Source organism: Lynx rufus, unplaced genomic scaffold (genome assembly GCF_022079265.1).
Source record: "Lynx rufus isolate CCGP_SWC_20201006 ecotype Redwood Valley unplaced genomic scaffold, mLynRuf1.p SCAF_11, whole genome shotgun sequence".
Lineage (NCBI taxonomy): Eukaryota > Metazoa > Chordata > Mammalia > Carnivora > Felidae > Lynx > Lynx rufus.
Genome location: NW_025814825.1, coordinates 25,774,711 through 25,801,695, shown reverse-complemented (window position 1 = coordinate 25,801,695; position 26,985 = coordinate 25,774,711). Strand labels below are relative to the sequence as shown.

The 26,985-nt window shown below is 51.0% G+C and overlaps 1 protein-coding gene across 1 annotated transcript in view; it reads left to right on the top strand.

The window, feature by feature from the left end:
• GRID1 (glutamate ionotropic receptor delta type subunit 1) overlaps positions 1-26,985 on the top strand; it is a 697,306-nt gene that overhangs the window by 138,269 nt on the left and 532,052 nt on the right. The window contains exon 3 of the mRNA XM_047072607.1: positions 18,000-18,284. Coding sequence (XP_046928563.1) covers positions 18,000-18,284 — 285 coding nt within the window. The remainder of the gene's footprint in view (positions 1-17,999; positions 18,285-26,985) is intronic.

Below are 26,985 nucleotides of genomic sequence, written 5' to 3'. Positions count from 1 at the left end.
CTGGGAAATGGCATCCCTCCTTCTTCCTCCCCCTGCTTCACACCAGGGCCCTCAGCTGGACAGCTTGAGCCACAGTTCTGTAGGGCAAAATCAATACGTGGTATGTTCTACTCCTCAGCACCTCCGCTTGATCTAACTCAACAGTTTCATTCATTCCTTCAATAAACATTCCCTGGTCACCTGCACCTTGGGGATCCTGTAGTGGCCTTAACAGTTTGGTGGCAAAGACAGAGGGCGATCATTCAGAATGACAGGGGCCAGACTGAGCTGAACTCTGTATGTGTGTGTGTATGTGTGTGTGGGGGGGTGGTTGAGAAGGTCCCAGGAAGCTTCATGGAGGGCACACTTGAGGTGAGCTTTGAAGGAGGAGGAGGAGAGGGACAGGGATCTTGGGTGTTGGTGTGACAATGGCCAGTGCTCTGGAAGGCTATGTTGAGGGAGTGCATCTTGGGTGTATTATGGATGTCAGCTGATTGTCTCCCCAGGTGAGGTCAGGGCCCCTGGGGCATGATGGAGGTGCAGGGCTCAAGTGCTATGTGGGAGGAATGGGCTGGGTCTGACCTATTTGTGTGTCCCCCCACATCCCATCATGCCCAGCCTCCATATGGCCCTGTTAGAGCAGAAGCTGCCATACTGGGAAGGCCCAGGCAAGGCTGGTAGGGTACGGTGACTGTGAATCTGACCATGGCCAGGATAGGCAGCAGCAACCCAGCGCCCACGTCTTCTTGTATCTCCTTCTGCACATTGCTAGGCTCTGAGCTTTAGGGATCATCTTCCTATTAATTGTGTGGGAGTGTGGGCAGTTGGGGTGGGGAGTGATACTCTTCTCTGGTAAGCCTCTGCCCAGACAGGTGCTGATGCATAGGCTCACTCAGCTGGTCGGCAGCACTTTCCTTCAACCAATAGTTTAAATAGGTGTAGGAAGTAGTTTTGTGAATCTATGTATGTTAGGAGTGTGGAGGGGGCATGAGTGGGTGGGAGTTCTGGGGGCTCGGTAGGATGTGGAGGCCAGTTAGTGGGGATATGTGCTTGGGATGAGAACAGGAAGGTTTTCCTTCTTTCATTTTTCCGGGGGACTTTGCACATCGATCTATTGCCTGTTGGTCCTTGATCTTCACCTGCTGCTTCTTGGTCTTCACCTGTACCACTTGGGAGTGTGGGAATGGCAGGATCTGCAAAATAAGACTTACTTGAGTTTGGACTCAGGCTCCATTGCCTTTTGCTATGTGACCTTAAATGAGTGACTTGGCTCTCTAAGCCTCAGTGTCTTCGTCTGAAAAATGGTGACAATAATCCTTACCTCAGAATTGTCAGGCAAGGGGCGTTTGGGTGGCTCAGTTGGTTAAGCATCTGACTCTTGATGTTGGCTCAGGTCATGATCTCACAGGTTCGTGAGTTTGAGCCTCACATTGGGCTAGGCACTGTCTGTGCTGATTCTCTCTCTCTCTCTCTCTCTCTCTCTCTCTCTCTCTCTCTCTCTGTCCCTCCCCTACTCACGCATTCTATCTCTCTCTCAGAATAAAAAAAAAAAACAACTTAAAAAGATTGTAAGGCAAACCAAACAAGAAAAGGAAGGGGAGCTGCTGTGAACAGAGCAGTTTGCTCAGGAAGGTAGGTCTTTCCCTTGGCCCGTTTTGCCCACAGCAGCACTGTGTCTCTGTGATGAGACATAGCACATGGTTGTCACTTGCTGCCCGTGCCACCTCAGCCACATGTTGGAGAGCAGTCTCGGGACCGCCTGAGGGGTGCCCACTTTTGTGGGCCTATGGAAGGGCTTGTCCGAAGGGCTGAGCTGGACTGCCCTTCCTTGGGGTGGAGGTCCCTGCAGAGGAGAGACAATGCTGAGGAGGCCGCAGAGTTCAGATATCTCCAGATCTGCCCAGAACCATCCCTGCCAAATCCTGGCAGGGGTCAGTGGGCTGGAGCATGAAGCCGCCCGCACCACATGGGGAGTCTCAGTGCCACGTGGGTGTGTGTGTGCTCGCTGGTGTGTGGGGCGTGTCCTGCTGTGTGTGCTGGTGGCCGTGTCCTCCCACCCCTTTGCCTCCTTGTCTCTCTCCAGGGAGGGTGTCTGCGCAGAGGAGAGAGGGGCGCTGACTTTCATGGCCAGGGCAGGGCTGGAGCTGGGCTTCACTTCAACCTCTGGAGCTGTCTAGGCCTAGCCATCCAAGTGGAGCCTGCTTCATAGCAAGAAAATGCCCTGAGGGAGTGCAAATCACAACGAGCGCATATCGTGTTGGGATTCTGGGGGCAGGAGGGTGGTTCTCGTCAGTGTTCAGAGCCTCCCTGCCCTGGTTTGATGTGCCACAGTGCCCTCCAGAAGCAGGCCTGCGGCACGGAACGGGAGTCCCCAGGCTCCTCTTCTGGCCAGCGGAGACTCACACAGGAGGCTGGCGTGCCCCCACCTGGTGATGGTGCTGTTCTGTGCACGTGCCCCTGGCACTGCCAGCTCCTGCCTGGATGATGGTGAGGAAGGGGCGCCCGCTCCCTTCCAGCTGGGCTCCAGGGAAAGGCTCACATACCGATTGTGCCCACTGTGGCTTGGAGAGTTTCATGACGTGGCTCTGCCCACACTATACCCTCTGTCCCTGTCAGCGGTCTTACACGTGATCAGTCCTGGTGACAGACCCCCTGCCCTTAGGGTCTTCCTTCCACTCTCATGCCCTGCATGGCAGGCCGGCTCTCGTGGAGTGCATCTTTTAGAGGCCTCTCTACGCCATTCAGGAGGCGAGCCTGCCTACTGGGTGCCAGGTGTGCCTGTGTGTCTGCGTCCCTCAGGCTCAGGGTTTCCTTTAGGGGCAGAGGTGGGTGAGGGGCCCGCTTTTCCTTTCCAACCTCATCCACTCTCCTCCACTGGCTCCTTTCCTGACATACAGTTCTCTCTCTTAGAGCTCTCTCAAGCCTCTGGGGACATCACAGACGCTGACTGCGGGCTGAAGGGCTGGCCTTACTCCCCACAGGTCCGGAAGGCACCAGCTCCTATCCTGCCCTGCCCCTTGGGCCCTCAGCCCAGGCTTGGGGGGGGCAGCTTGTGCCTGAGTTCTTGGCCTCATACTCACTAGCGGGAGGGGGGAGGTGGGTGGTCCACACCTGACAAGAGACCTCACATTGCCAAGCCTCAGCTGTCCCCACTGTAGAGGGGAGGGATGGTGATGCCCTCCTAGGGTTGTGGAGGATGCCAGGCAATGGTGTGTAAGGGTAGCGTGTGCCACTAGGCGACAGGTGCCTCACCCCTAGTCCTGCTGGCTTTGTGGGGGAGCCTGGCTCCTAGGTCTGCCTGACTGCCCGCCCCCCATTCTGTGCATCTAGCTGACTTTGTCCTCTGACCTGCAGTGGCCCTGACTGTCTTCCTTGCTTTCTGCCTCCATACTTCCTGGCCCAGGTCCTGCCAGGACAGGGAGCAGGAGGAGTCAGCTTAGGCCTTTAGTCTTCTTGCTGTGTCCTCACTGGGGCCATTTTTCCATAGGTAAGCTCTGAGCAGGCCTCGCCTGTGCTCAGGAACCCTCCAAGCCTTCTTCATGGGATCAAAACAAAGCCCCTCAGCTGAGTGGGCAAGACCTCCACTCTGAACCCACCTTCCTTGTTTCCCTCTCACCCCAGCATGAGTGGCTCCCTCCTGGCAGATCCCCAGATGCCATTCATGTGCATGCCTCGGCTCATGGCATGCTGCTAGCCTAGTTGCTCTCTTTCTCTTGGTCCCCTTTTTGTCTATGTTCTGTCCCGGCATCAGCTGCCATGTCCCCCATGAAGCCCCCTTGCCATCCCAGGCCTCATGACTACCTACCCACACTCCTCTTGCCTGACATCCCTCCATGGATACGGGACCACAGTGTCCCGGCCCATGCCCCAGCTCCCTCTCCAGATGGCGTTTCTAGGACCTGGGGCCATATTTGCATCCTCTGTGTTCCTGGCATGGATCCTGGCTGGGCACATAGTAGGTGCTTGGAGAGATTTGTGGTGGCCTCTGGGGCTCTGGGGGGGGGGCAATTGAATTACCTAGTAGGGAGGACCTGGTTCCCAGTCAGTCTTCTCATGCCTGGAAAGGTGCCGATGGGAAAACAGCCCCACTGATCACGTTTCTCTTAAGTTCCTCTCTGGTTTGTGAATTTTGTTGTATTTTTCAATTTTCTCCAAGCATCTGCTACTGTGAAATTTTTCATTATCACTGGCAAGGATCCCCTCTCATCCCTGCTGGCTGGAGGAGATTTCTGATTTCTCTCCCTGTCTGCTCCAAAGCACCTGGGAGCCAAGGAAGGTAATGTCCCCAGGCCAGCTGGGCATGTTTTTGCACATCTCAGGAGTGAGCCTCCTCAGAGCTGGGCTCAGCAGGCCTGGCCTGAATGGCCAGGGTGGCATGGGCCATCGTCTGTGTCCTGAGGGCTTTGCCTCCTTTCCCTGGTGATGCAGGGAAAGCTGCCTTCGGGGGCTGGGCCAGTACCCACACCAACCCCATTACTTGGGAGACTGTCAGGTGGTGGCTGCTGGGAGCCGAGGCAGCTGCCCCCTCTAGACTCATTCTCTAAAAGTGGCACTGTCTCTTCAGTTTTGGAGGCTGTGTGCTGTCATGATGGCTGTTAGGATGATAATGAGATCGGAGGTAGACATCAAGGCCATGTGGAGCCTTGGGGTGAATGAGAAAAGCAGTTGCAGGCTTTGGGAGGTAGAGGCCAGGCTGGGTGCTGCCCCACTCGTCCCTGGCCAGCAGAACTGCCCCTGCTGGGGAAATGCACAGGAGGGCCGAGGGTGGCCTTGGCAGCCTGATTTTGAACATGGCTGGGCTGCTTTCTTCTCTGGTCTTACTTAGTTCACTCCTTGTGCAGATGATCAGTTAGTTGTACTTCCTGGTGGGGGCTAACTCATTTGAGTCTTGTTAGTATCCTAGGAGGTAGGTGCTGTGGGTCTTGTTTGTGTGTTTGCTTTTGCTTGGTTAAATGCATTTATCTGATTTGAAATCACTGTGGTTAGCCTGTGTTCGAGGTGGGGCATGTTTGAGGAGAGGGTGTGACTTACCCAGAGCCACACACAGCCTGAGGCACAGAGCAGGGGTTGGGGTGCCCGGACAGTTCAGCTCTGGCACCTGTCATCTTACCACTGGGCTGTTCCATCTCTCTAAGAGGGAAAGAGTGCTTCGTTTCTTTCTGTTTCAACCCCAGTGGGCTGGACAGCAGCCCGCCACCCTCCCCTTTGTGTCACTGGCTGTCCTCTGCAGCCTTGTGTGCCTAGTTTAAAAGGAGCTGGGAGGGAGGGTACTAAGTACCTGATAAGTGAATGAATGATGGATGAGCGAATGGATCCTTCCCAAGGGGGAAGGAATTAGCATCGTAGAATTGATTCAAGATGTACTTTGTGCCAGAGGCTTTGTTTTCATGTCTTGTGTGTAATGTGGGTGCTGTGACCCATTCCTCCTTGTCCTCCTACTTAAATTTTTTTTTTAAACGTTTATTTATTTTTGAGACAGACAGAGACAGAGCATGAACAGGGGAGAGGCAGAGAGAGAGGGAGACTCAGAATCAGAAGCAGGCTCCAGGCTCTGAGCTGTCACCACAGAGCCCGACGCGGGGCTTGAACCCACGGACCGTGAGATCGTGACCTGAGCCGAAGTCGGACGCCTAACCGACTGAGCCACACAGGCGCCCCTTGTCCTCCTACTTTAAAAGATAACACGCCACCGATATTCTGAAAAGGGACTGGCCCAGGCTCCTGGATGCTAAGTGACAGGATAGGGTTTGGGCTTTGTAATTGCTGCCTCCTGAGAAGAGTAATGGGCTGAATGGAAAGAAGTTCATTTGTAAGACACATGTCAGGAATTTGTGAAGCCACCCCCCCCCCCACACACAATGTTCTGTTCACAATCAGCTGTGGGTTTGGACCAGTAAGTGTGGACACCAGCCTGCTTGGACCACTCCATGTAAGAAGCATGACAAAGATATGATGAACATAGCAGGGCCTTGGGGTATAACCAGCCCCATCTGTCACAGCCACCTCTCTGGCTTCGCCCCAGCTCCCCACTCCTGCCCTTACCATGTAGGGTGCTGTGTGGCAGAGGGGTTAGGGAGGCATGAGGGGCTGCCTCTCGCTGTCTGCTTCCCTGGATTTGGCTGCAAGGCATGGGGGCTTGATGGCAGCCAAGGTGGGGGGCATCTAGGCTGGGCAGAGTGAGAGAAGGGGCTGAGCTGTGGAGGGGTGGTGCCTAAGGAGGGAGTCCAAACACCCTGTTTGAGGGACATTGTGCAGGTGGCAGTGTTGAGCTCAAGGCTCCCATCTGGAGGTCAGGCATGGCCCTCCCAGTGGGAGAGTAAGGGAATGTGGCAGGATGGACTAGTGGCTTATCTGGGTCAGTAAAGCCAGAAGCTGGGGGCTCAGTGCTGGCATCCTCCCCTTGAGAGTAGGCTGTCCCTGCCCATCGGGATGGCTTCGGGCCAGTGCTTCAGTGCTGGTCTTCACCAGGTGACAGGCCACAGAGTAGCACAGAGGACTGGATCCATTCGTATCTGACCTGCACAGGCTGTTGAGGTGTGTGTGGGCATCCCTGTGGGCACTCACCCTAGAGACGGACCCACAGAGTGGTGACGACCTATTGCCATTAGGTTTGCCCAGTGAGAGCAGCCATCTTGGGCTGCCCCTGTGATGGCGGGTGGACCAGTGCCAGCAGCATGCCCATCCCCCATTGTCCTATTGTCCCTGCTGCTCCCTGAGGCATCTGAGTGTCCAGCCCCAGACTTGGTGCTAGGGACAGAGAGATCCTTAGGGGTCAGTCCAGTATGTGACAGAGATCTACGAACAAATAATGATACTGTTTGAACTGCACTTGTGTGTAAAGTAGGGGGACAGTAGAGGCAGGGCCTCTGTTGTCCTGACTGGGTGAAGAAGGCCCCTGAAGAGGAAGAGCCACTTGACCTGGGTCCGGAATGGTGAGTTGCTTGCAGGGGAATGCAGGTAACAGAGATATGAATGTGACACAGGCAGGATAGCCTCTGAGTCCCTGCTTTGCACCTCAGAGCCTGGAGGTTGCCTCTTGTCTGTCTGTGGGGAGGCCAAGTACAGGATTAGTGCAAGATCTTGGAGCTAGAACTCAGAGCTGGAGCTTGGCAGGATGGGGACATTTCTGTGCCCTCCCAGTTTTTTTGGAAGGGGCGCAGGCTGAGAGGTGACACTTGTTCCTGTGACACTAATCCTCTGTGGGTGGAGAGACTGGAGTGCTGAGGGCCTAGTAGCTGGGCATCCACGGGCCAACTTCCAAACCCAGCATGGGGATTGGGAGCTGAAGCGTAGACATGGGGTTGTGTCCCTCCAGGGCAGTCAGTCCTACTGGGGAGAGAGGGCATAGGCTGGTGGGGGAGAGAGATGCACATGCACACACACACACACACACACACACACACCACGTGTGCATTTTGAGGGAGAACTGAGGCTCAGCAAGTGAGAAACAACAGCAGGGAGAATGAGAGAGCGAGCCAGAGAGAGCTAGAAAAGTCAGACATAGGTTGAGATGGGAAGGGAGATCCAGAAGCTTCACTGAGCTTCAATTCCCCGTCTCAGAGGGCTGTGTTGGGCCTGGAAGGACCACAGGCCAGGGGGTGCCTGCTGACTGGATGGCCTTCACTTTTGGAAGAAAAATGCAGGTGGAGGAAGGGGAGAGGCACACATGGATCTGGCCTTGGGCAGCCCAGGGCTGTGGGCGGGGCTGAGGTCAGGCTTCATGATCCGGCCTGTTGGGTACATCCATCCTTGGCCTCTAGCTCATTTATTCCTTGTGGTGGCCCTAGAGATGGGGCTGTTATTAGCCTGTTTATAAGTGAAGGCTGAGGCTCAGCCAGCTTAAGTGACTTGCCTGAGAACACACAGCTGTAGCAGTGGGCCTGCCTGTCTCCTGGGCCCCTGTGTTTAACTTTGGGGTGAGAGGCAGCTCAGGGTTTGAACCCAGGCTCCCCTGTGACTTCAGGCAACACCCTAACTGTGGGTCTCTGCCCCTGTCTAGAGTGAGGTAGTGGTACCCATTTCCCAGGGAGGCTATGGGTTCAGTGATTAGATGGATGGCACCTGGTGGCAATCTGTGGCCAGGCTCCCGTCTTCCCGTTCCACAGTCCAGAGAAGCAGAAGGGCTGTGTCCTTATCCCCAGCCCAGACACTGCCACAGTCTTTTCCTTCTCACTCTTGCTCTAGAGCTGAAAACACCTTCTTGGGTACTCTGAGGTATGGCCATGCAGGGGTGCCCCATGTCCCTTAGTGCGTGTCCCGGGAACACCGAGTTCTCCAGAGACCTCTCTGTGCTGCTAGCTGTCCATTGCTGTTCTCTCGGAGCCAGGCTGCCACCCGGGCTCAGGCCCCGAACTGTCCCTCCTCCGGGGCCCTTGGAACCGGTGCTCCTCGGATCTGGCTGTGTCTCTCCCTTGCCTCGTCGGCTCCAGAACAGTGCTGTTGCTTCCTCCAAGGTTCCAACTCTCCTCTTCCTCTAAGCAGTCCCTCCGTCTTGGGCAGGATTAGATGAAGTGAGTATCCCATGGCGCCCTGGCTCAGCCATGCAAGGATTGTATTCTGAGCCAAGTCCAGGAGGCCCCAGAGCCCACTCACTGTGCTGCCCAGAGCTAGCCCTGCTCTTTGACAAGGCAGACTTTTCCATTGCATCATTCCTGACATGTTTCCCATCCCACGGATTCTCTGGGTGACTCGTTTACCTTATAGCACTGACATTTCCAGCTTTTCACTCATTCTCTATGCATCTGTGCTTTCACTTACTCATGCCTTCCGTGAACATCCCCTGACCATCTCTTTATCAGGCCCTGAGCCTGGAGATACAGAAAGCCATGAAACTCAGTTTCTTTTCTTGGACCCTAGCAATTAAGCATGAAGTTAAATAATACATGCTTGATAGAAGTATGCTAGGATGCAGTACTTTCCTGCAGGGAAAGGGATGATTAATTTTCCTTAGCAAAGGGAAGTCAAGGAAAGTTCCATAGAGAAAGAGGCATTTGGGGTAGGTCTTGGAGGAGAAGTAGGAGTTTGAAGGTCATAGTGGTGGAGGAAGGGCATTTCAAGCAAAAGGAATCTGCATGTGCAAAGTTAGAGATTAGGGTGGGTGTGGTGACCAGCGGAGAGCACAGGGCTTGTGAAGGTTGGTCAACAGATGGGTGCCATGCTGGTGTGTGGAGTTGAGGGGTACTGGGGGATCTCACAAACTGGACTTTGACTCCTAGGCAGTGGGGAGCATGGCAGGTATTTTGGGGCATGCTTGGTTGCTGAGCTTTGGTCTGCAGAGTGGGTTGGAGAAAGAAATGCTGGGAGGCAGGGAGACAAGTAGGCTGATAAGAGATGTGAGCAAGTGTAGGGAGTGGCATTTGGAGGCAGGGTGAGGGGCGTCCGGGAAGGGAGGTCTGGGCTTGGGGTGCAGAGAGAGCCACAGGAGGTTCCTGGGTGCCTGGCTGCTTTCGAGGTTCTCTCAGTCTCCCAGGACTTGTCACTGTCCTGATTTAACTTCCACAGTGTAGGCTTTGTGCGAATCCGGCCCGGGAGCCTGGCGTTCCATTGGCGGAGCAGTAAAAATCATTAACGAGGAGCTGGAGAGCTATAAATAAACCAGCACGATCCCACCCAGTGTTCCCTGTGTTTCCAATCTGCGGGAGCAGGGAATCAGTTTTGATTCATTAATTGGCATAAGGATGAGGCCCCAGAGATTGGCATGGTGTTGCCAGCTCTACCCCACCCTCCTGGTTGTCTCTGTGCATCTTGCCTGCCCCAGCTGCCCACCTGCCTCAGGCTACTGGTCCAAAATCCAGTGGGACCTTTCAGCCCTACTGCTGTTGGGCCCCTGGCCTGGGCTGACCGTGAGGCCAGAGGGGTGTGGGATCTCCTACCCTGGGGGTGCTCCGGGGCCTCAGGCCCAGCCAACTTTTCTCCCACTGTCCCCTTGGCACCCTCTGAGCTTTTGGTGAATTAAGAAACTCCCCTTCTCCAAATTTTGGAACATGGCTACCCTTTTGGGAGGACATGAGTATCTGGGGACCTTGGTAGGTTTGAAAACTCTGTGTCACCAATGAAATATGGACCCCCATAGTGCTTCTCTTGCGGAGTTGTTAGGAGTATTAAATAGTTTGTTGCTCTGCTGTGCTGCGCCGGGCCCTGGGCCAGGGGCTCGGAGGGTAAGCGGTATGCAGGCTCTTTTGCTCATGGGCTCATGGTTCAGAGAAAGATGACTGGCGGCGGCTGCTCAAAATAGTCCACAACTGCAAATGTTGGTGGGTGGTGTGCAGGCCAAGTACAGCAAGGGAAAATAAGGGTTGTGGAAAGTTCTCTTTGGGGGGTGACGGTTACCCACAAAAGCACAGAATGAGAGAGCTAGCAGGAGGAGCACTGTAAGCAGAGGGAGTTTGTAGAGACCCAGAAGCGGGAGAAGCAGTGTCTGAGTTACAGCACGACGGCCGCCTGCCTGGGATATAGGGCACGGGTGTGGGTTATGCAGGACCTTGCAGGGCCTGTTTGGGGATGTTGATTTTATTTTAAGGCCAGTGGGAAGCTAATGTGGGTATTAAGCAGGGACAACACAGTCTGCTTGGTGTTTCATGAAGGCCATTCCACTGGCATAGATGGTGTGTAGATCCCAGGGGGAGGTTGGATGCATGTGGGTCCAGTAGGGATGTCATAGTGGTTTAGACCAAGGTGGTGGAAGAAAGTTGACAGACCCAAGCATATTTTGGGGATAAAACATCCAGGACTTGATGATGGCTTGAATGCAGAGGGTCAGGGAGAGAGAAGGGTCAAGGACAAGTGTGGAGAGGGGTGCCTCTTTTGAAGAGATTGGTGACCAGGAGGGACGAGGTCACACCCCAGGGACCTCAGTGTTGATAAACCAAGTTTGAGTTGCTAGTGAACTCAGCAAGGGAGCCTCCCCTGGCTGGGGGTTGGCAGCCCAGGAGAGGGCTGTGGGCTGGAGCCACAGCTATGGAACCATCCACATGGCTGAGGTTTAACTTGTAAAGGGACAGATCAAATACAAGGAAGGTTGATGATTTCGTAGAGGGAGGGCGTGACTGATGGGTGAGTGATGGGTCTGGTCTGGGAGAAAGCAAGAGGTGGGAGCACCCAGAGCTCCTGAGCAGGGCCCGACCTCCGACGGGAGAGGCTGTCTTCTTCAGCTTCTAACACAAATGCAGACGGATGTGAAAATGTGGTGGCAAGAAGTGGAGTGAGTTCCTTTTGATTGCGGCTTCCATTTATCCATGAAGAATGAAGCAAGGTCATCAGCTGAACTTGGGGGAGAAGTTGGGGAGGTCTGAGAGTGGGCAGAGAAGGTGGTGGAGAGGGTGTAAGGTGAATGGCAGGGTGAGGTAGGTGACACAGCTTTGCAAGGGTCACCACGTTGTCGGGCACATGGGTCTTTCTGACTCTCCACTGTTTGCTCACAGACATGGGGAAGGGGGCTGACCCCGGGTTGGGATTTCACCAGCTGTGCCACGTAAGGAGAGAGAGGGGAGTGAGGTTGTCTGCAATGGAGTGGCTGTAGTGACAGATGGACAGACACTGAACTGAGCAAGAAGATGGGAGTGAAGGCAGGAGGAAGCCACTGGGAGCGTTATTTAAGCAGGTCTGTAGGACAGGATACGCAAGAGGGAGGAGGGTAAAGACCCTGGTGACTCTCCCCTTTGTGGGGGTGCCCTTTGATGGTAAGTGGCTAGGGAGGGTCGATGTACTATAGGGACCAGAGCTCTAGCACCTGCCTTTGTCTGGTACTGTCACCCATTTCCCCCCCACCATTTGATGGTATTGTTTACCTTTTAAGTGTCTTAATAAAACATGAAAAAATATTTATTCTTCATAGATCAATAATTTACTATGAGTTATGACAATACTAAATTTGGTCAATTATTCATTGACTATAAAGTATTTATAAATGCTACCTTAATTTAAAGCATTAGCCATTAGAATTCAAATATTAATAAAGCAGTGCCAGCTTAAAGGAGGAAAGGAAGGGCACCAATAATGAGGGTGGCTCAGGGGAGGGTGAGTGCTCATGGCTGTTAAGATGATTACGATAACGAGCTGTCACTGGGAGCCCCACTTACGGGGCAGGCAGAGGTGCTAGAGCTCCTGGGGCTGGCCTGCTGGACCCCTACCCGAGAGAGAGACCGTTCCTTCTGTAGGGTAGGGCGAAGCCCTGGGCTGCCCAGAGCCTGGCTCTCCCATCTGCTGCCTGCTGAGATGAGCAGAGCCTTGGCAGGCTTCCCCGGGCACCTCTGCTCCTACCCAGGTGGAGTGCCCTCTCTCTTGCCTTGTCCATCTGGAAGAGTCTCGTGATTCTTGAAGGGGCTAGCCAGAGGCCAGTTGGCACGTGAGGTTGAGAGGCCCACGTGGGTGGATCTCACTTATGCCGGGCCACATCTGGTCTTTCGGGAGGAGCAGTGTGGATATGCCAGGGGCACCTGGTGGAGGGGAGGCCTGGGACAGCTGTGGCCATCATTTCTGAGTGGTGGCACCACAAATTGTCTCTTCTAGCCCAAGGCTTCTGGGGTATTGCTTCTCCCAACCAATTTTAGCCTGAGAATTTTCCAGGAATCCTGATGGGGATGGAGAAGACTGGACATGAAACGGGGTAGTACCTGGAGTGACCTCAATGTCTGGGGATACTTCTCTTCTCAACAGTGTCCACCTGCAGGCACGGAATGACTTGATACGGTATGGATTTGCTGTCAGCAGAGAGAGAGAGGCCTTGTGCCTGCCGGCCAGCTCCTCCCCTGGGGCCTGCCCTGAGTGTGGAGCTGTCCTAGGCATTTCTGTCCAGGGAAGTACAGAATCCTGTACAGAATCCTGGGCTCTGTCCCCTGCTAGCCACTGTCTCTTCTGGGACTGGCTCTAGAGGCTCCTGGTGGTCTGCTTCTGATGATCTCTTTGCTCTGTGCTCTCTGGCTAGGTGGCCCTGGCTGACCGGCCAGCCCTCTCTGTGCTGCAGTGTTCTCCCCAGGAGATCAGAAAGCTCACACGGGGTGAGAGTTCTAGAGATCCTGTCTGTCCTGTGATGTAGCTGGTGCTGTGCCTGCCACGACCTACCCTCAGAGTCCTATGTCTGGAGAAGCCTGGATCAGCAGGATGCTGGCATCTCAGGGGACACTGGCAGGAACTTGATTGTGAGGCTGTCCCAGAATGCTGGCGGAGCCCATGGGTCCTCTTCATTTGGGCCCAAGCTTGAGCTCTGAGCACCCTCTTTCTCCCGATTCCTGGGACGCTGTTGGGCAGTGCACAGATCTTTGCAGAGACCCTCTGCTCTCCTAGGCCACCAGGCTTGGGGAGGGGGCTCGAAGCTGATCATCACATTCAGCTCTGCTTCTTACTTTCCCAGCTGATGAGCCACTCTCAGGGTGTCCTTATCAAGCCATCAAGCATGCATTGTTGCAATCAAGAGAGAGATCAGCTTTATGACCACATGATATTGGAGGCAAAGAATTATAACAAAGGCTCTTATCTTGTAGTGAGCTGCGGAAACACGTCTAAGCAGGAGAGGTAATAACAGTGGTGACTTCTGCATCCCTACTGCGTGCCAGGCGGTGCGAATGGCTCTTCACCTACCAAGACCTTTCACGGAATGAGCACAACACCCCTGTGAAGTGGGCGCGATCATTGTTACATGACAGAGAAAACACAGAGGCCCAGAGAGGGCCGGCACTTTGCCCAAGGTCCCACAGCATGTTTGTGGCAGGGCCCAGACTCAGACTCAGGCCAGGGGACCCTGTCACTGGGGTTCAGCATCTCTCTCTGCACTGGGGGTATGTCCTGTCCCGGAATGAGCACACAACCTTGATTAAGCTAATAGCTGATTTGGCTTTGATCTGATGTATTTTGATCATATTATTTTTATGTTAGGAGCCTCTAAATAACCATCATTTCAACAGTGCCCCAATTAGCAGGCCATTCACAACGGATTGGAAATTGACTTGCATCGGGCCTCTCCATTAGTGCCTGGGAGAAGCTTCCAGCCTTAATTATCCACCCAGTTTCCGAGGCTGGCGGCTTGAGGAGTTTGCATGATGCTGCAGGTGGCTGTACGAGGGGTGGGGCAGTGGTGCCCACCTCTACGGCGAGGGCTGTCAGCAGCAGGAGTGAGGGCGCTCTCTGTCTTAACTACTGTTTCTTGGGATCCTGGGCATGACTTGGGTGGGGACGTTGATGGGGGAGATGGGGATGCCCAAGAAGAGTGGCAGGAAACTGGCTTCTATTTAACCTCTTTCCTGTGCACAGCAAGGGTTGGCACTTGCTGTCCATGTCCTCAGTCCATGTTCCCCTAGCTCTGCTGGGTAGAGATTCTTATCCTCATTTAGAAAATGGAGGCTCACAAAGGACCCATGAGCTCCGTCAGCATTCCGGGACAGTCTCACAATCACAATCCTGCCAGTGTTCCCTGAAATGCCAGCATCCTGCTGATCCAGGCTTCTCCAGACCTGGGACTCTCAGGGTAGGACGTGCCAGGCACAGCACCGGCCACGTCATAGGACAGACGGGATCACTGGAGCTCTCACCCCATGTGACCGGAGGAGCCCAAACCAGAACCTTGGTTAGTAAGATTCTAGGGCTTCTTCTGCTGCCCTGGTGAGCCCAGGCCCAGCCAAGAAGTTGGTGTCCCTGGCTACCAGCAGGACTGGGGCAAAGTGACCAGTCAGGGAATTGTTCCCTAAGCATGTTCTTGCTGCCTGGCCCCTGTGTCTTTGTCATGCTGCATCCCTCTGTCATGCTGTTTTCCTTCATCTCAGCTGGTTTAAATCCTCTTTCTCTGAGACCCTGAGGTCACCCTTCTCTGGGTCCCAAGGAGCTTCATCTCTCCTTCCCCACAGGCTGAATCATGGGGTCTGCCTTCTTGGTGGATCCAAGCTTCTCAGAATTGGGGCTGGTGCCCTTTGCTCCCCCAGTGCCCAGTGCGGGGTTTGCACACAGTAGGGGGCGCTGAGTATATGTATGAAACACACAGAGGGGAAGGAAGCAGTCTGCAGTGACGGTGGGATGCCTGCCCAGATGGGGAAACTGAGGTTCAGAGAGGTTCAGTGACTTCGGAACCGGTGTATATGGAATGGGCACAGGGTTTGCCATCAGAAGTCAGGTGATGACCTGGGAGGGAGTTGGATGGGGTGGGCAGTGGAGGGCTGGGAGTGAGTGATGGCAGCCAGGAGCACTCTTGTGGGTGTCCTGGGCTGGGTGTCTGGACAGCTTTCCATCCTTGTGATGTCCAGTTTATTTTGTATGATTACTTCTTAGAGTTAGAAATTCAGTGTATTGGCATTGAAGAAAGTATGTACCGGAGAATAAAGAGAAATCCATTCAGCATCACCACACCTTGTTCTTTTCTTGCCTTTTGGTGTTTTCTCCTGCCTTTTCCATAAGCAAGCTTTTTATCTAGTTACAGTTCTGGGGTGTGTATAATTTCGTGCCCTGCTTTTGTCACTTAGCTGCCTCTCAGAAGTGTTTTTTAGATTGGATGGCATTTCAGTTCAGCACTCTCTCTTATTGGTTGTGTGGCCTCACAACTTGTTATCTGGAAAATGGACACAATGACACATACATAAAGTACTCAACACACACACACACACACACACACACACACACACACACACACACACACTCAACAGTATTTGGCACAGGGAAAATTCTCAGAAAATAGTCCCTCCTCCTATATAGCTTCACAACTTACCCATTATTGGAAGATTATTTTTCTTTTCTAAAAGAATGATCTGTTCATGACTCGAAATTTTGGCAAAATATGGAAAAGAAGGAAAATCAGTTCAGGCCTCTTGTAAAATGCACTTTTAGCATTTTGCAATATTTTCTTCTGGTCTTTCATGTGTGTTGAGTTTTATTTAATCGATGTAACAAAAGACATACAATTTTGTATTATTTTCACATAACTTTTTTATGACAAGCACTTTCCCATGTTACCTTAGTATCTTCATCAATAATTTTAAAGGCTACATATGCTTTCAACAAATGGAGTGTTTTTCATAACCACTCATCTATCTGCATCTTTTAGATTGTGAGCAATATTTCAACAGCATGGATAAGTATCCTATGAATGTTTTGGGATCCAGAGCCACTCCCATAATTTTGATAGGTGCCTAAAGTGGAATTATTGACCAGAGGGCATGAAAATGTCCAGGCTTACTGCATTCTTGCACCAGTCTTTGCCGACTGCCATGTGCTGGACACGGCGTGTGTCTAGGGAAGGATGATGAACAGAACAGGCACATCACATGGCTCCCTGGAGTGTGTGGTCCTAGGAGAGACAGAGAATTACACAAGCCATGCATCATGCCCTGATAGGGAAAGTGTGGGTGTAGGGGGAGCTCAAGACAGGGGGTTGCTGGCCAGTCTGGGGATATAGAGTCTGAGTCTTGAGTATTCACTCAAGTTGAAAGTTGCAAGAGGGAACAGAAAATGTGGAGGGTTCCAGGGGCTCAAACGGGGCTGGTTGGCCTGGGCATAGTGGGCAGGGGCATGTGAAGAGCAGGAAGCTACAGGCGTTGGGAAGCCTACAAGACTCTGTCCCCAAAGCTCTTGGGAGCCAATGAAGGCCTTAAACAGGAGCATGATGCAATTGGATTTTTGTTTGGGAGAGAACTGCCATGTGACGCTTGCATGGGAGTTGGTCAGAGCATTTGGATGGCTGTGTGCCTCCAAGAGACATCAGAGGATCTCAATTCACCACCCCTGCCCCTGCCCCTGCATTGTGTGTGCGGGTTGAGGGTCCAGCAGGGAGCACTGCGGGCATTTGAGTCACCATCCTGCTGATGCTCATGAATGTGCCCAGTGAGCGCCCTTGCGTGGGGAGCAGCCGGCCTTTGGGGTTTGGAGGTGTGGAGGGCCTCCCTCCTCCCTCACCTTCCCAGACCCCCACTGCCTTCTCCTTGGGGTTGTTTCCTGTGCTCCTGGTCTCCTCTCAGCCTTGTCTGAGACGTTTACATAAACCCAAAGGCTCTCAACCGAAAGAACCACATTGTCAAAGTTGCTCAAAAGTCTGCTGTCTGCGGCAGATGGCCTGCTGACATTCCCAGGCTGTGTTTTGAAGCTGCATCTGCTCTCCCACATCCCTCCATCACATAAGCATTATTAATAAATGTTTGCTTCAAAACCAGAGCAGTGGGTTGCAGTGTTGGGCGGTGCATGTTTCTATTAATTGGTCTGATGTCCCCCAAAGACGTAAGTCTGTGGCTAAAAGGGCACCCCTCACGGATACTGGATGACTTCAAAAGATGGGCTGCGAGGGCCTCAGCCCAAGAACAGGCTGCTGGCGGCTCCCTCCCTCCCTCTCCTCCTCCACCTAGCTGCCGTGCATCTTCCTTTGTTATTATCAACTGGCTTTTGAATAATCTTGGGCTTCTGGAACTGACTGCTTCATCTGGGGTTTGACCCAGTATTTTATGATATAAATTAAGTGGACTTGGCCAGAAGACCTAGGAGTGCTGTCTTTTTTTTTTTTGCCTGAAACCTGAGTCCTCTGGGGTAAGTGTCTCCCTGACTTTCTGATGTAATCTATTCCCTTCAGCCTCAATCAGTTCGGTCTAGCCAACAATCATAGCGCACACGGTATATTCACGGCTTGTGTCTTGGCCTTGGAGGCACACAGATCCACAAAATGAGTTCTTGGCTCTTAAAAGGCTCACATCCCAGGTGGGAAACAGGATGGCTAATTTAGCAACCCTGATGGGTGTTTCAAGCAGATGTGCGTTGGATTCTCGTCCTACCATCCCTCTTTGAGTAACCTTTGAGCAAATGATTTTGCCTCACCCAGCCTCCATTTCCTCATCTGCTGAATGGGTGTAAGAACATCTGGGTGGCAGGATCCCTGAAAGCATCAGTGGGACTCTGCATGTGAGAGCTCCTGGCCTGGCCCGGGGTAGTTCTGTCTCTGGAGGCAGGCAGCATTTCTTGGGGCCCCGGGCATGAGCTGCTAGGCATGGGCCATGTGGATCGAAGCCAGTGCAGCATTGTCCCCGTGCTGACCCATCCCTCTCTCTTCCCTCTCTTTCTAGCCTGTGACCTCATGACCCAGGGGATTTTGGCCTTGGTCACGTCCACTGGCTGTGCGTCTGCCAACGCCCTGCAGTCACTCACAGATGCGATGCATATCCCACACCTCTTTGTCCAGCGCAACCCAGGGGGGTCTCCGCGCACTGCCTGCCACCTGAACCCCAGCCCTGACGGTGAGGCCTACACGCTGGCCTCCAGACCGCCCGTGCGCCTCAATGACGTCATGCTCAGGCTGGTGACAGAGCTGCGCTGGCAGAAGTTTGTCATGTTCTACGACAGCGAGTATGGTGAGTTGGGGGCAGGGGTTACTCTGTGGCTCCTGGGAGGCACGTTGGGCATTGGGAGACCCGTGAGCCAGGCCATTGGCTGGTGGCTGAGTGCTTCAGAGTGGGCTGGGTGCACATGGTGGTTGGGGGTCTGAGCGGTATGGGTCTCGGGGTGCTAGGGCCTAACCTTGAGCTTTACCAGTGGGGGAAGAGCTGCAAAAACAGATCTGTAGACAAGCACGAATGTTGCCTAGCAACGACACCTTATCATGACAGCTGAAGTTTGAATCATCTTAGAGTTTTCAATAAAATATTAATAAACTGCTGGCAGGGATCCGAAGGGCTGCATGTAGGTAGAGGCGGAGGCCAGCCAGCACGGTCCTCCCAGAAGACTCCTCTTCAAAGACTGTCCTTCACACTGGACAGTCACCTGGCCCTCCCAGCCCCTTGCCTCCCTCTACCATGGTCTGCCCTGAGTTTCAGAGTCATAGGCTGGGGCATAGGTCAGGGGAGGGGCACCCAAAGGGTCATGGGGCCAGGTAAGGTCATGTGGATGTCGCTGAATGTGGCTTTTTTGAAGACCTCCCATATGAAAAAAAAAAATCATACTTTGTTAAAAATGCACAAAAATGGGCTTTGGAGAAATAGTTTTAGGTTTTCTTATGGCTGCTCTGTGAAAACAGGCCAGTCCTACTCCCAAGATGAAACGGTTTCTGCATTATGGGTTTTTTAAAAAAGACTTAATTTTGAGATAACTGAGATTCACATGCAATTATGAGAAATAATACAGAGAGATCCCATGCACCCTTCACCCAGTTTCCCCATGGGCAACATGTTGCATAACTCATATCATATCATAAGCAGCATTTGACATTGATGCAATCCAGAGACCTTTTTCATCCTTCTCCAGTTTATAGGCACTTGGGTGTCTGTATTCACTTCTATGCAATTTTATCACCACTAGGTGACCACTAGGGTCAGGACATAGAGTAGTTCCCTCACAGGGATCCCTGTGTCACCCTTTTATAGCTGCTGCCACTCACATTACATGTCTTTAAAGGGTCTGGGGACTGGTAAGGGTCAGCAGTCCCATCGCTGGGGCCAGGTTGGAATGAATGGGCCCTCGAAAGTCCTGATTTGTCTCTTGGTGAAATAATTCCTTTGCCAAGAATGTAACTAAGAAGAGAAACCAGCATATGTTTGCATTTGCCTAAATACTCTGCTTCTCTAAGACTGGAATGTTGTCCCCAGCTCTTGAGCAAATATGCTGTTTAGAGTCTTCCAGGAGGAATTAGAAGAGCAAACAGTCACTGTGCTGAAGTGAAATGAGGTGGTGATGGAGACAAGGGTGACTCAAGGCTTCAAGCACTTGAACTAGACTGTGTCCAAGGCCTGACCTCTCCCTCCCACTTGCATTCAATCTCTGGCTCTGGGTGGTGGTGGTGGAGGGCATTGGAGGTCATGGCATAGCCCCCCGGAGCCCACAGGGTGTCTCTCAGAGGCTCAGTCTTCCCTGAGAATGCTTCATACTGATGTTCCAACCCAGGCATCCAGTTTGCTCTGAGGCTGGGCTGTTGGGAGGTGTGGACACCGCCAGGGCTGGAGGATGCTGTGGGGTAGGGTCTGCAAGCCCCCTAGCCCCCCTTATTCCAACATCTTTGTTCCCTTTGTGCTGTAGCCTACAGGAACTTTTCAAGCCTTGGTTTTCCCCAAGGCCTGGGATGTGGGAACTTCCAAAGAAAGGGGCCCTGATCCCTACCTGTCTGAAGGCTCCTCTCTTTCCTATGGAGCTGGCTCCTTGGTTACATGTGTGAGGTACACATCTCACTCTCTCGGCCTGCTATTAGCTTGTCCTGACAAACTATTGAGGGTTAATTGTTGATGGACACTGACTCTCACACCAGGCTGTGAGCTCCGGGGGAGCAGGCCAGGTGCTATTCACTACTGTGTCCCTGCTGCTTAGTACCATGCCTGGCACAGAGTTGGCCCCAAGAAATTATCAGTGTGTGAATGAAGCATCTAATTTATGAGGACATGGATATTTCAAGCAATTTTCACAGAAGACAAAGGAAAAAATGGGAAGAAAGACAAGGCACCGGGTAGTCTGACCTCTGAAGTGGGGGAGGTGGGCTAGGATGTTTCATTCTGCAAACACACTTCCCTGCCCCTCACCTCTCCCCTCCTACCCAACACCTCCAATCAAGCCTAAAGATGTGCCTCTTTTTCTGACTTGGATACTTTTGCTACCTTTGGTGAGGTTTGAAGTTAGTTTTCAACCAGACTGGCCTTTGTCAGTGATTCCATGAAGATAGGGTAAACCAATAGCTTTCCTCTAATAAACCAGCAACTGGTTGAGCCTTGAATGCTGTATTGGGAAGGATTCAGAAGGATTCTGAGGCTGTATGTGGGCTCACCATAGAAAATGCCACGACGAGCGGGGCGCCTGGGTGGCGCAGTCGGTTAAGCGTCCGACTTCAGCCAGGTCACGATCTCGCGGTCTGTGAGTTCGAGCCCCGCGTCAGGCTCTGGGCCGATGGCTCAGAGCCTGGAGCCTGCTTCCGATTCTGTGTCTCCCTCTCTCTCTGCCCGTCCCCCGCTCATGCTCTGTCTCTCTCTGTCTCAAAAATAAATAAACGTAAAAAAAAAAAAAAAAAAAAAAAAAAAAAAAAAAAAAAAAAAAAAAAAAAAAAAGAAAATGCCACGACTGCTCCATGAGGTTTGCATGTTGCAGGGGAGGGACTGGCGGCAACCTGCTATGTTTGCTGATTCTGATCTGGATGGTGGGGGTGAATGCGATGTCTCAGTGAGGCCATATTTTGATTGTCGCTGTCCTGGGTGCTGATCTGTTTGGCTTTAGGCTTTCTGGAGACCAAAGCTCTTTTACTGGATTCTGTGCAACACCTCCTACCTTTGTGGACCTTGGACATCGGTCCGCTGATTTGACAGCCTCTGAGGCCAGGTTTCTGCTCCAAAATATTCTCTGTAAACTGTAACCACTTTGACTTCCACTGCTTGTCCTGGCTGTGCTGCTCATGCAACAGTCTAGTCTCTGGCCTGTTTTCCAACCCATGTGCTGTTTGATGCGGTATCTCCAGCCCATGAGTGCGGGCTGTGAGTGTTTTCTCAGCATGGCTGGCATTGGCCTGTCTGAGAGTAGTAGGTGGGCTTACACTGCTGATATGCCCAAGACAAATGGTGCCTCCAGAGCTCTTTAGGTCCCCTCCTCCACCCCACCACTGCAGCACTAGCTGCAGATGAGCCCAATTAAAAAGCAAATTGAGTGTAAAGACTGTTTTATTCCTTCCAAAGTCAAACAGAAGTGGTTTGGGGATATGGCAACTTTTTTTTTAAATGCTGATCTGCAAGTATCTTTATGTATATTAAATGCATATTACATATATATATTTATGCCATTCAATAACTCTCTGAGGTGGGATTATTGTTGTGTTTTACAGATAAAGAACATGACGCCCAGAGAGGTTCTTTTTGACCTTAATGCCCACGCCCTTAGCCAAGGCACCATCCTATTTCTGTAATCTGGGGTTTGCTAGGCTCCAGCTTCCTTTTCCTGTCCCCAGCCGGGCAAGTTGATGCCAAGAAGGAAGGAAGAGTGATTTGGAATGGACTTGGCATTCCTAGGCTGGTGTGCTCAGGGCTTTAGTGAATGTCACACAGAAGCTCCCCCTGTTGCTTAAGGAGGCCTGATGCTTCCTCATTTGCCCCCTGGCCTCCCTTTAAGCCCAGGAATAACCTGCTCTGGGTGGAACCTTAGGACTGGGCATTTGAGTCAGGAGATGAGGGTCAAAGAAGCAAAATCACTGGGCCCTGAGACAGAACTTGGCAGAGGGGCGAGAAGAGGAGTGTGCATGTATATAGTTTACAAAATGTAAGATGTGCCATTTGGTAAAATTCCATTGAAAATACTTGTATGCTTGTTGTGACAGCGAAAGGAAAAATAGAAGAGAAGCTGACATTTGGGAGAGAAAATCTGTAACATTAAAATACCAAAAGTTTGGATCGAACAGAACAGAGAACTTTCTGATGTGCCACTTCAAATTCTGGGATATTCATTTGTGTGTGTGGGGAGGTGGGTGCTAGAAGCTGTAGCCACAATTTCCCCCTCAGGAATACATTTGGATGAGGGTGGTAGTTACGATGGAATCTTGGATGTCTTGACTCATTCATTCAACAAATATTCACCATGTCCCCACCACGGACAATGATTTTGCTAAGAACTCTTCACAGATAAAGAAACAGAGGAAGTTGGCTAAAGCTACACAGGGCTGGGATGTGAAGTCGGGACACCAGAGCTCTTTTCTCTATAGCGTCTCCAGTGTGCAGCAGCTTGCTCTTGGCCCCTGGACCAGCCTGCAGGCTGGGGGTGGGTCAGGATCTGCCTGAGTGCCCACTGTCTATTTGTGCTCTTATGTATTTATGTATATATATACGTACATAAAGGTTATTTATTTATTTTGTGAGAGAGAGAGAGAGAGTGAGCGAGTGAGCACGTGCAAGTATGATCCGGGAAGGGGCAGAGAAAGAGAGAGGAAAGAGAGAATCTCAAGCAGGTTCTGTGCTGTCCGCTCAGAGCCCAACACGGGGCTCGATCTCACAGACTGCGATATCATGAACTGAACCGAAATCAAGAGTCAGACCCTCAACCGACTGAGCCGCCCAGGCACCCCTTGTGCTAGTTTTTAAATTATTAAAAACAACTAAAAGTCACACATGGTAACAATGTATATGCCAAGTTACAAGAATGATAATAAATAAACTCCCATGAATCCATATCAGTTTAAAAAATGTAAAGGAACCATGTGCGTCCCTTTCCTATCATGTCCTCCTTTACTGAGAGGACATAACCACTAACCTGATAGTGTGCTAGCCAGTTCCCTGCTTTTCTTGATAGTTTATCATACAGGTATGAATCCTGAAATACATATTGCTTAGGTTTGGCCTGTTTGTGAACTTTAAATATATGGAATAACACTTCTATACACTTTTGTGACTGCCTTTTTCACTCAAAATTAGGTTTTTGAGAGCCATTCATCTGATTCAGGTGTATTCAGTCATTTCCTATGGTTGCATAGTATCATCTGATTTATTATCCATTTTATTGTTATGGGCATTTGAGTTATTTCCAGGTTTTTGCTATTACATATAATGCTAATTAGAACATTCTTGTACTTTTGATGTTTGTGCAAGAGGCTTTTTTTTTTACTTATTCACATTTTAATTTATTTCTTAAAGTTTAAACTTTTAAATATTCTCAATATTTCTTTTTTTAAAAGTTTTTATTTTAATCAGCCAGTGCTCATCACAACAAATGCACTCCTTAATCCCCATCACCTACTTAACCCATCTGTCTACCCACCTCCCCTCTGATAACCCATCAGTTCATTCTGTACAGTTAAGAGTCTATTTCTTGGTTTGTCTCTCTTTTCCTCCGTTTGCTCATTTGTTTTGTTTCTCAAATTCCACATAAGAGTGAAATCGTGTGGTATTTGTCTTTCTCTGACTTACTTGTTTCACTTAGCATAATACTCTGTAACTCCTTCTATGTCATTGCAAATGGCAAGATTTCATTCTTTTTTATGGCTGAGTAGTATTCCATTGTATAATATAGCAGATTTTCTTTATCCGTTTATCAGTCAGTGGACACTTGGGCTGCTTCCATATCTAGGCTATTGTAATTAATGCTGCTTTAACATTGGGGTGCTTGTAGCCCTCTGAATTAGTGTTTGTGTTTTCTTTGGGTAAATACTCAGTAGTGTGATTATAGCATCGTAGGGTAGTTCCATTTTTAACTTTTTGAGGAACCTCCATACTGTTTTCTAGAGTGGCTGCACTAGTTTGTGAAAGAGTTTTTTGAAAGTCCATCCTGAGGAGCAGAATTGCTGGAGTGTTTTATCCAGGCATGTTTCAATTTATTAGGTTATTTCACATTGTTTTGCAAAGCATCTCTACCTGTTTACACTGCTGTCTGCAACGTTCCAGAATTCTCAAAGCTCCCCACCTCACCGACACCTGGTATTCTTTTTACTTTTAAGATTTTCATGTGACATGGTATCTTAGTATGATTTAAATTTACATTTTCTTGATAACAGATGAAATTGAGCATTTTTTCCTATCTTTATGAACTATTTTTGTTTTCTATGAAATGCCTGTTTACCATTTAAAATTTTTGCCCATTGCAAAACACTGAGACTTTTCTTTTTTAAGTATGGGAGATAACTTCTGTCAGTTAGTTGTCTTAATGCACAGAAGTTCTATATTACATTGTTGTTAGATTTACTCACCTTTTATACAGTTAGCTCTTTTTCTTCTCACTTAAGGAGTCCTACCCTGCCCAAATGTCATATTCTCCTTCAAAAAATTCACTCTCTGCACTGGGGACAGATGTTGCCCTCCTGGCTGGGTACCCACAGTTAGGTCCCAGCATAAGACACATGTGGCTCCTGATGCTAGACTGCCTCTTTCCCTGAAGCCGTGGCCTGACATTCCTCCATGACCCTGCCATGGCCCAGGGCCAATCTTGTTCTTGGTGGTGATTGCACAGCCTGTGGCAAGGTGGTTAAGGAGAGCTTCCCGCAGGAGGTGACATGTAAGCAACGACTTGAGGACTATTAGGAGTTGGGTAAACAAAGGGCTTGGGCGCAAAAGGGAGGAGAGTAGGAAGAGTGTCCCAGCAAGAGGGAAGGTCTGGAAGGCCTGGAAGCAGTGAAGAAGAGACAGATCGTATGCCTGGATTGTGGTTAGTGGCCAGGGGTGAGGCTGGACTATAGTCCAGGCAGGCCTTAGAGGCTCACAGTGAGCTTAGGACCCCCAGAAATCCCTGGGAGCTGTACCTTGCTACCTCGGGTGGTGTCGTCGGGCCTGTTTTTCATGCCCATTCAGAGGCCTGAGGGCAGATAGAGGACATGGGGGTCTTCATCTCTGGATGGCCCCAGTCCTTCAGCTCTTGTGTCCAGACTCACTGGCTGCTCATGAAAGAGAAGGAAGTAACGCATAGAGAGGAACTGTGATTAGACTGAGGACAAGCCCCAGGCCTGGAGTCCAAGCTGCAGGCAGGACCTGAATGCCCCAGCTGACTTAGGTGTCAGTGAGTAACAGCTCCTGTCTCTCCAGCCCTCGCTCTGCGCCAAGCACGATGCAGGCACTTTAACAGCGCCAGCTTACATCATTTCATGGCAACACTTCCAGGTGGGTTCGCACCATTCCTGTTTTACGGGGAAACTGAGGCTCAGAGAAGTAAAGAGGCTCACTCTAGGTCATACGGCTGAGGAACAGGGGGCTGGCCACGTCTGATTCCCAAAGCTGGGTATCACGGCTGTGCTCGCCGCCTCTGGGTCCGCATGGCAAACACTGCAGGTAGACTCTCTTCTTAACACACAAAGATTTATTGTAGCATTGTTGGTAACAGCAGAAATTGCCAACAACCTAAATGCTCATCTTCAGCAAATTGGTTAATCTATTAGGATATATATATATATATATAGTTGAATACTAGTTCTTTATGTACTGTGAGGCAAGAGTTCGAACACGTGATGCTGTTAGCTGACAATAACAAAGTGAGAACAAAGGTGTGGAGGGTTGCTCGTAAAAGCAAGCTTGTGTATACGTATTTGAGTACACACACCATCCGTGTGGTGAAATGTTGTCTTAGAGAGAGAAACACAATGACTTGGGACAGGCACGGGAGATCTGTTTTTCACAGCACTAAAAAAAATACCTTTTGAGTTTTGTACCAAGTACAAAAAATAAGTAAACAGAAAAAAAATGTGGCTTGCCACCCCTCCCTCCTTCTTACTGCCCATGGAGACCTTCTCGGAGCTTCAGTTTCCTCACCTCTGGAGTGGGATGGGAATTCATAGGCTATGAGAGCAAGCACTCAGCGGAGTTTGTGGCACAAAGCAGGTGGTCTGTGTGATAATAGCAAACTGTGTGTGGGAACCGGGAGTGGAGATACTTGGCGCTCTTCCATCGGAGGACTGGGTGTGGCCACAGGGCCTCTGCAGAGGGTTGCCGTGAGAGGTCCAGCTGTTTGCCCCTCCACTCTGGCTCAGGATTACCTTGAGTGTAGCCGTTAGGGGCATGGGCTCAAGAACAGTCTGCCGGGGTTGAATCCCAGTTCTGCTTCTATAGCTGTGACACTGGGCATATCCCCCAAGTCGTGCCATAGTCTCTTTGTTTATAAAGTGGGGATAAAATAACGATCCCTGCTTATAGGGTCAGTGTGGGGATTAATTTCGTTAATACATGCAAAGGGCTCAGACCAGCGCCTGGCACATGCTTAAGTGCTTGGTCAGACTTATTTACTCAGGAATTGTGGCCAGTGCGGGGCCCCATTGCTGCTTCTTTTCTCTTGGCCTCTGAGCTGGTGAATCTCTGCTGTGGCTTGTTCTGAGGCCTGGACCACATCTTGGTTGTGTTCTTGGTACATAGGGAGACAGAGTTTGGGGGTCAGGTGTCTCGCCTGCAGGGGACATTCACTACATGGTCACAGGTGGCTCTGGTGAGCCATCACACCTCCTCAGCCGGACAGCCTGACTGGTTCTCATAGCGAACATCCATCAGCCATTGGACCTTACCCCTGAGTCTTCTTGAAGTGAAACTCCCCAGAAGAAAGAATCATTTGGGCTAAATGCTATTTTTTAAAAAAAAGTTTATTTATTTATTTTGAGAGAGAGTTGGGAGGAGGGAGAGAGAGAGGGAGAGAGAG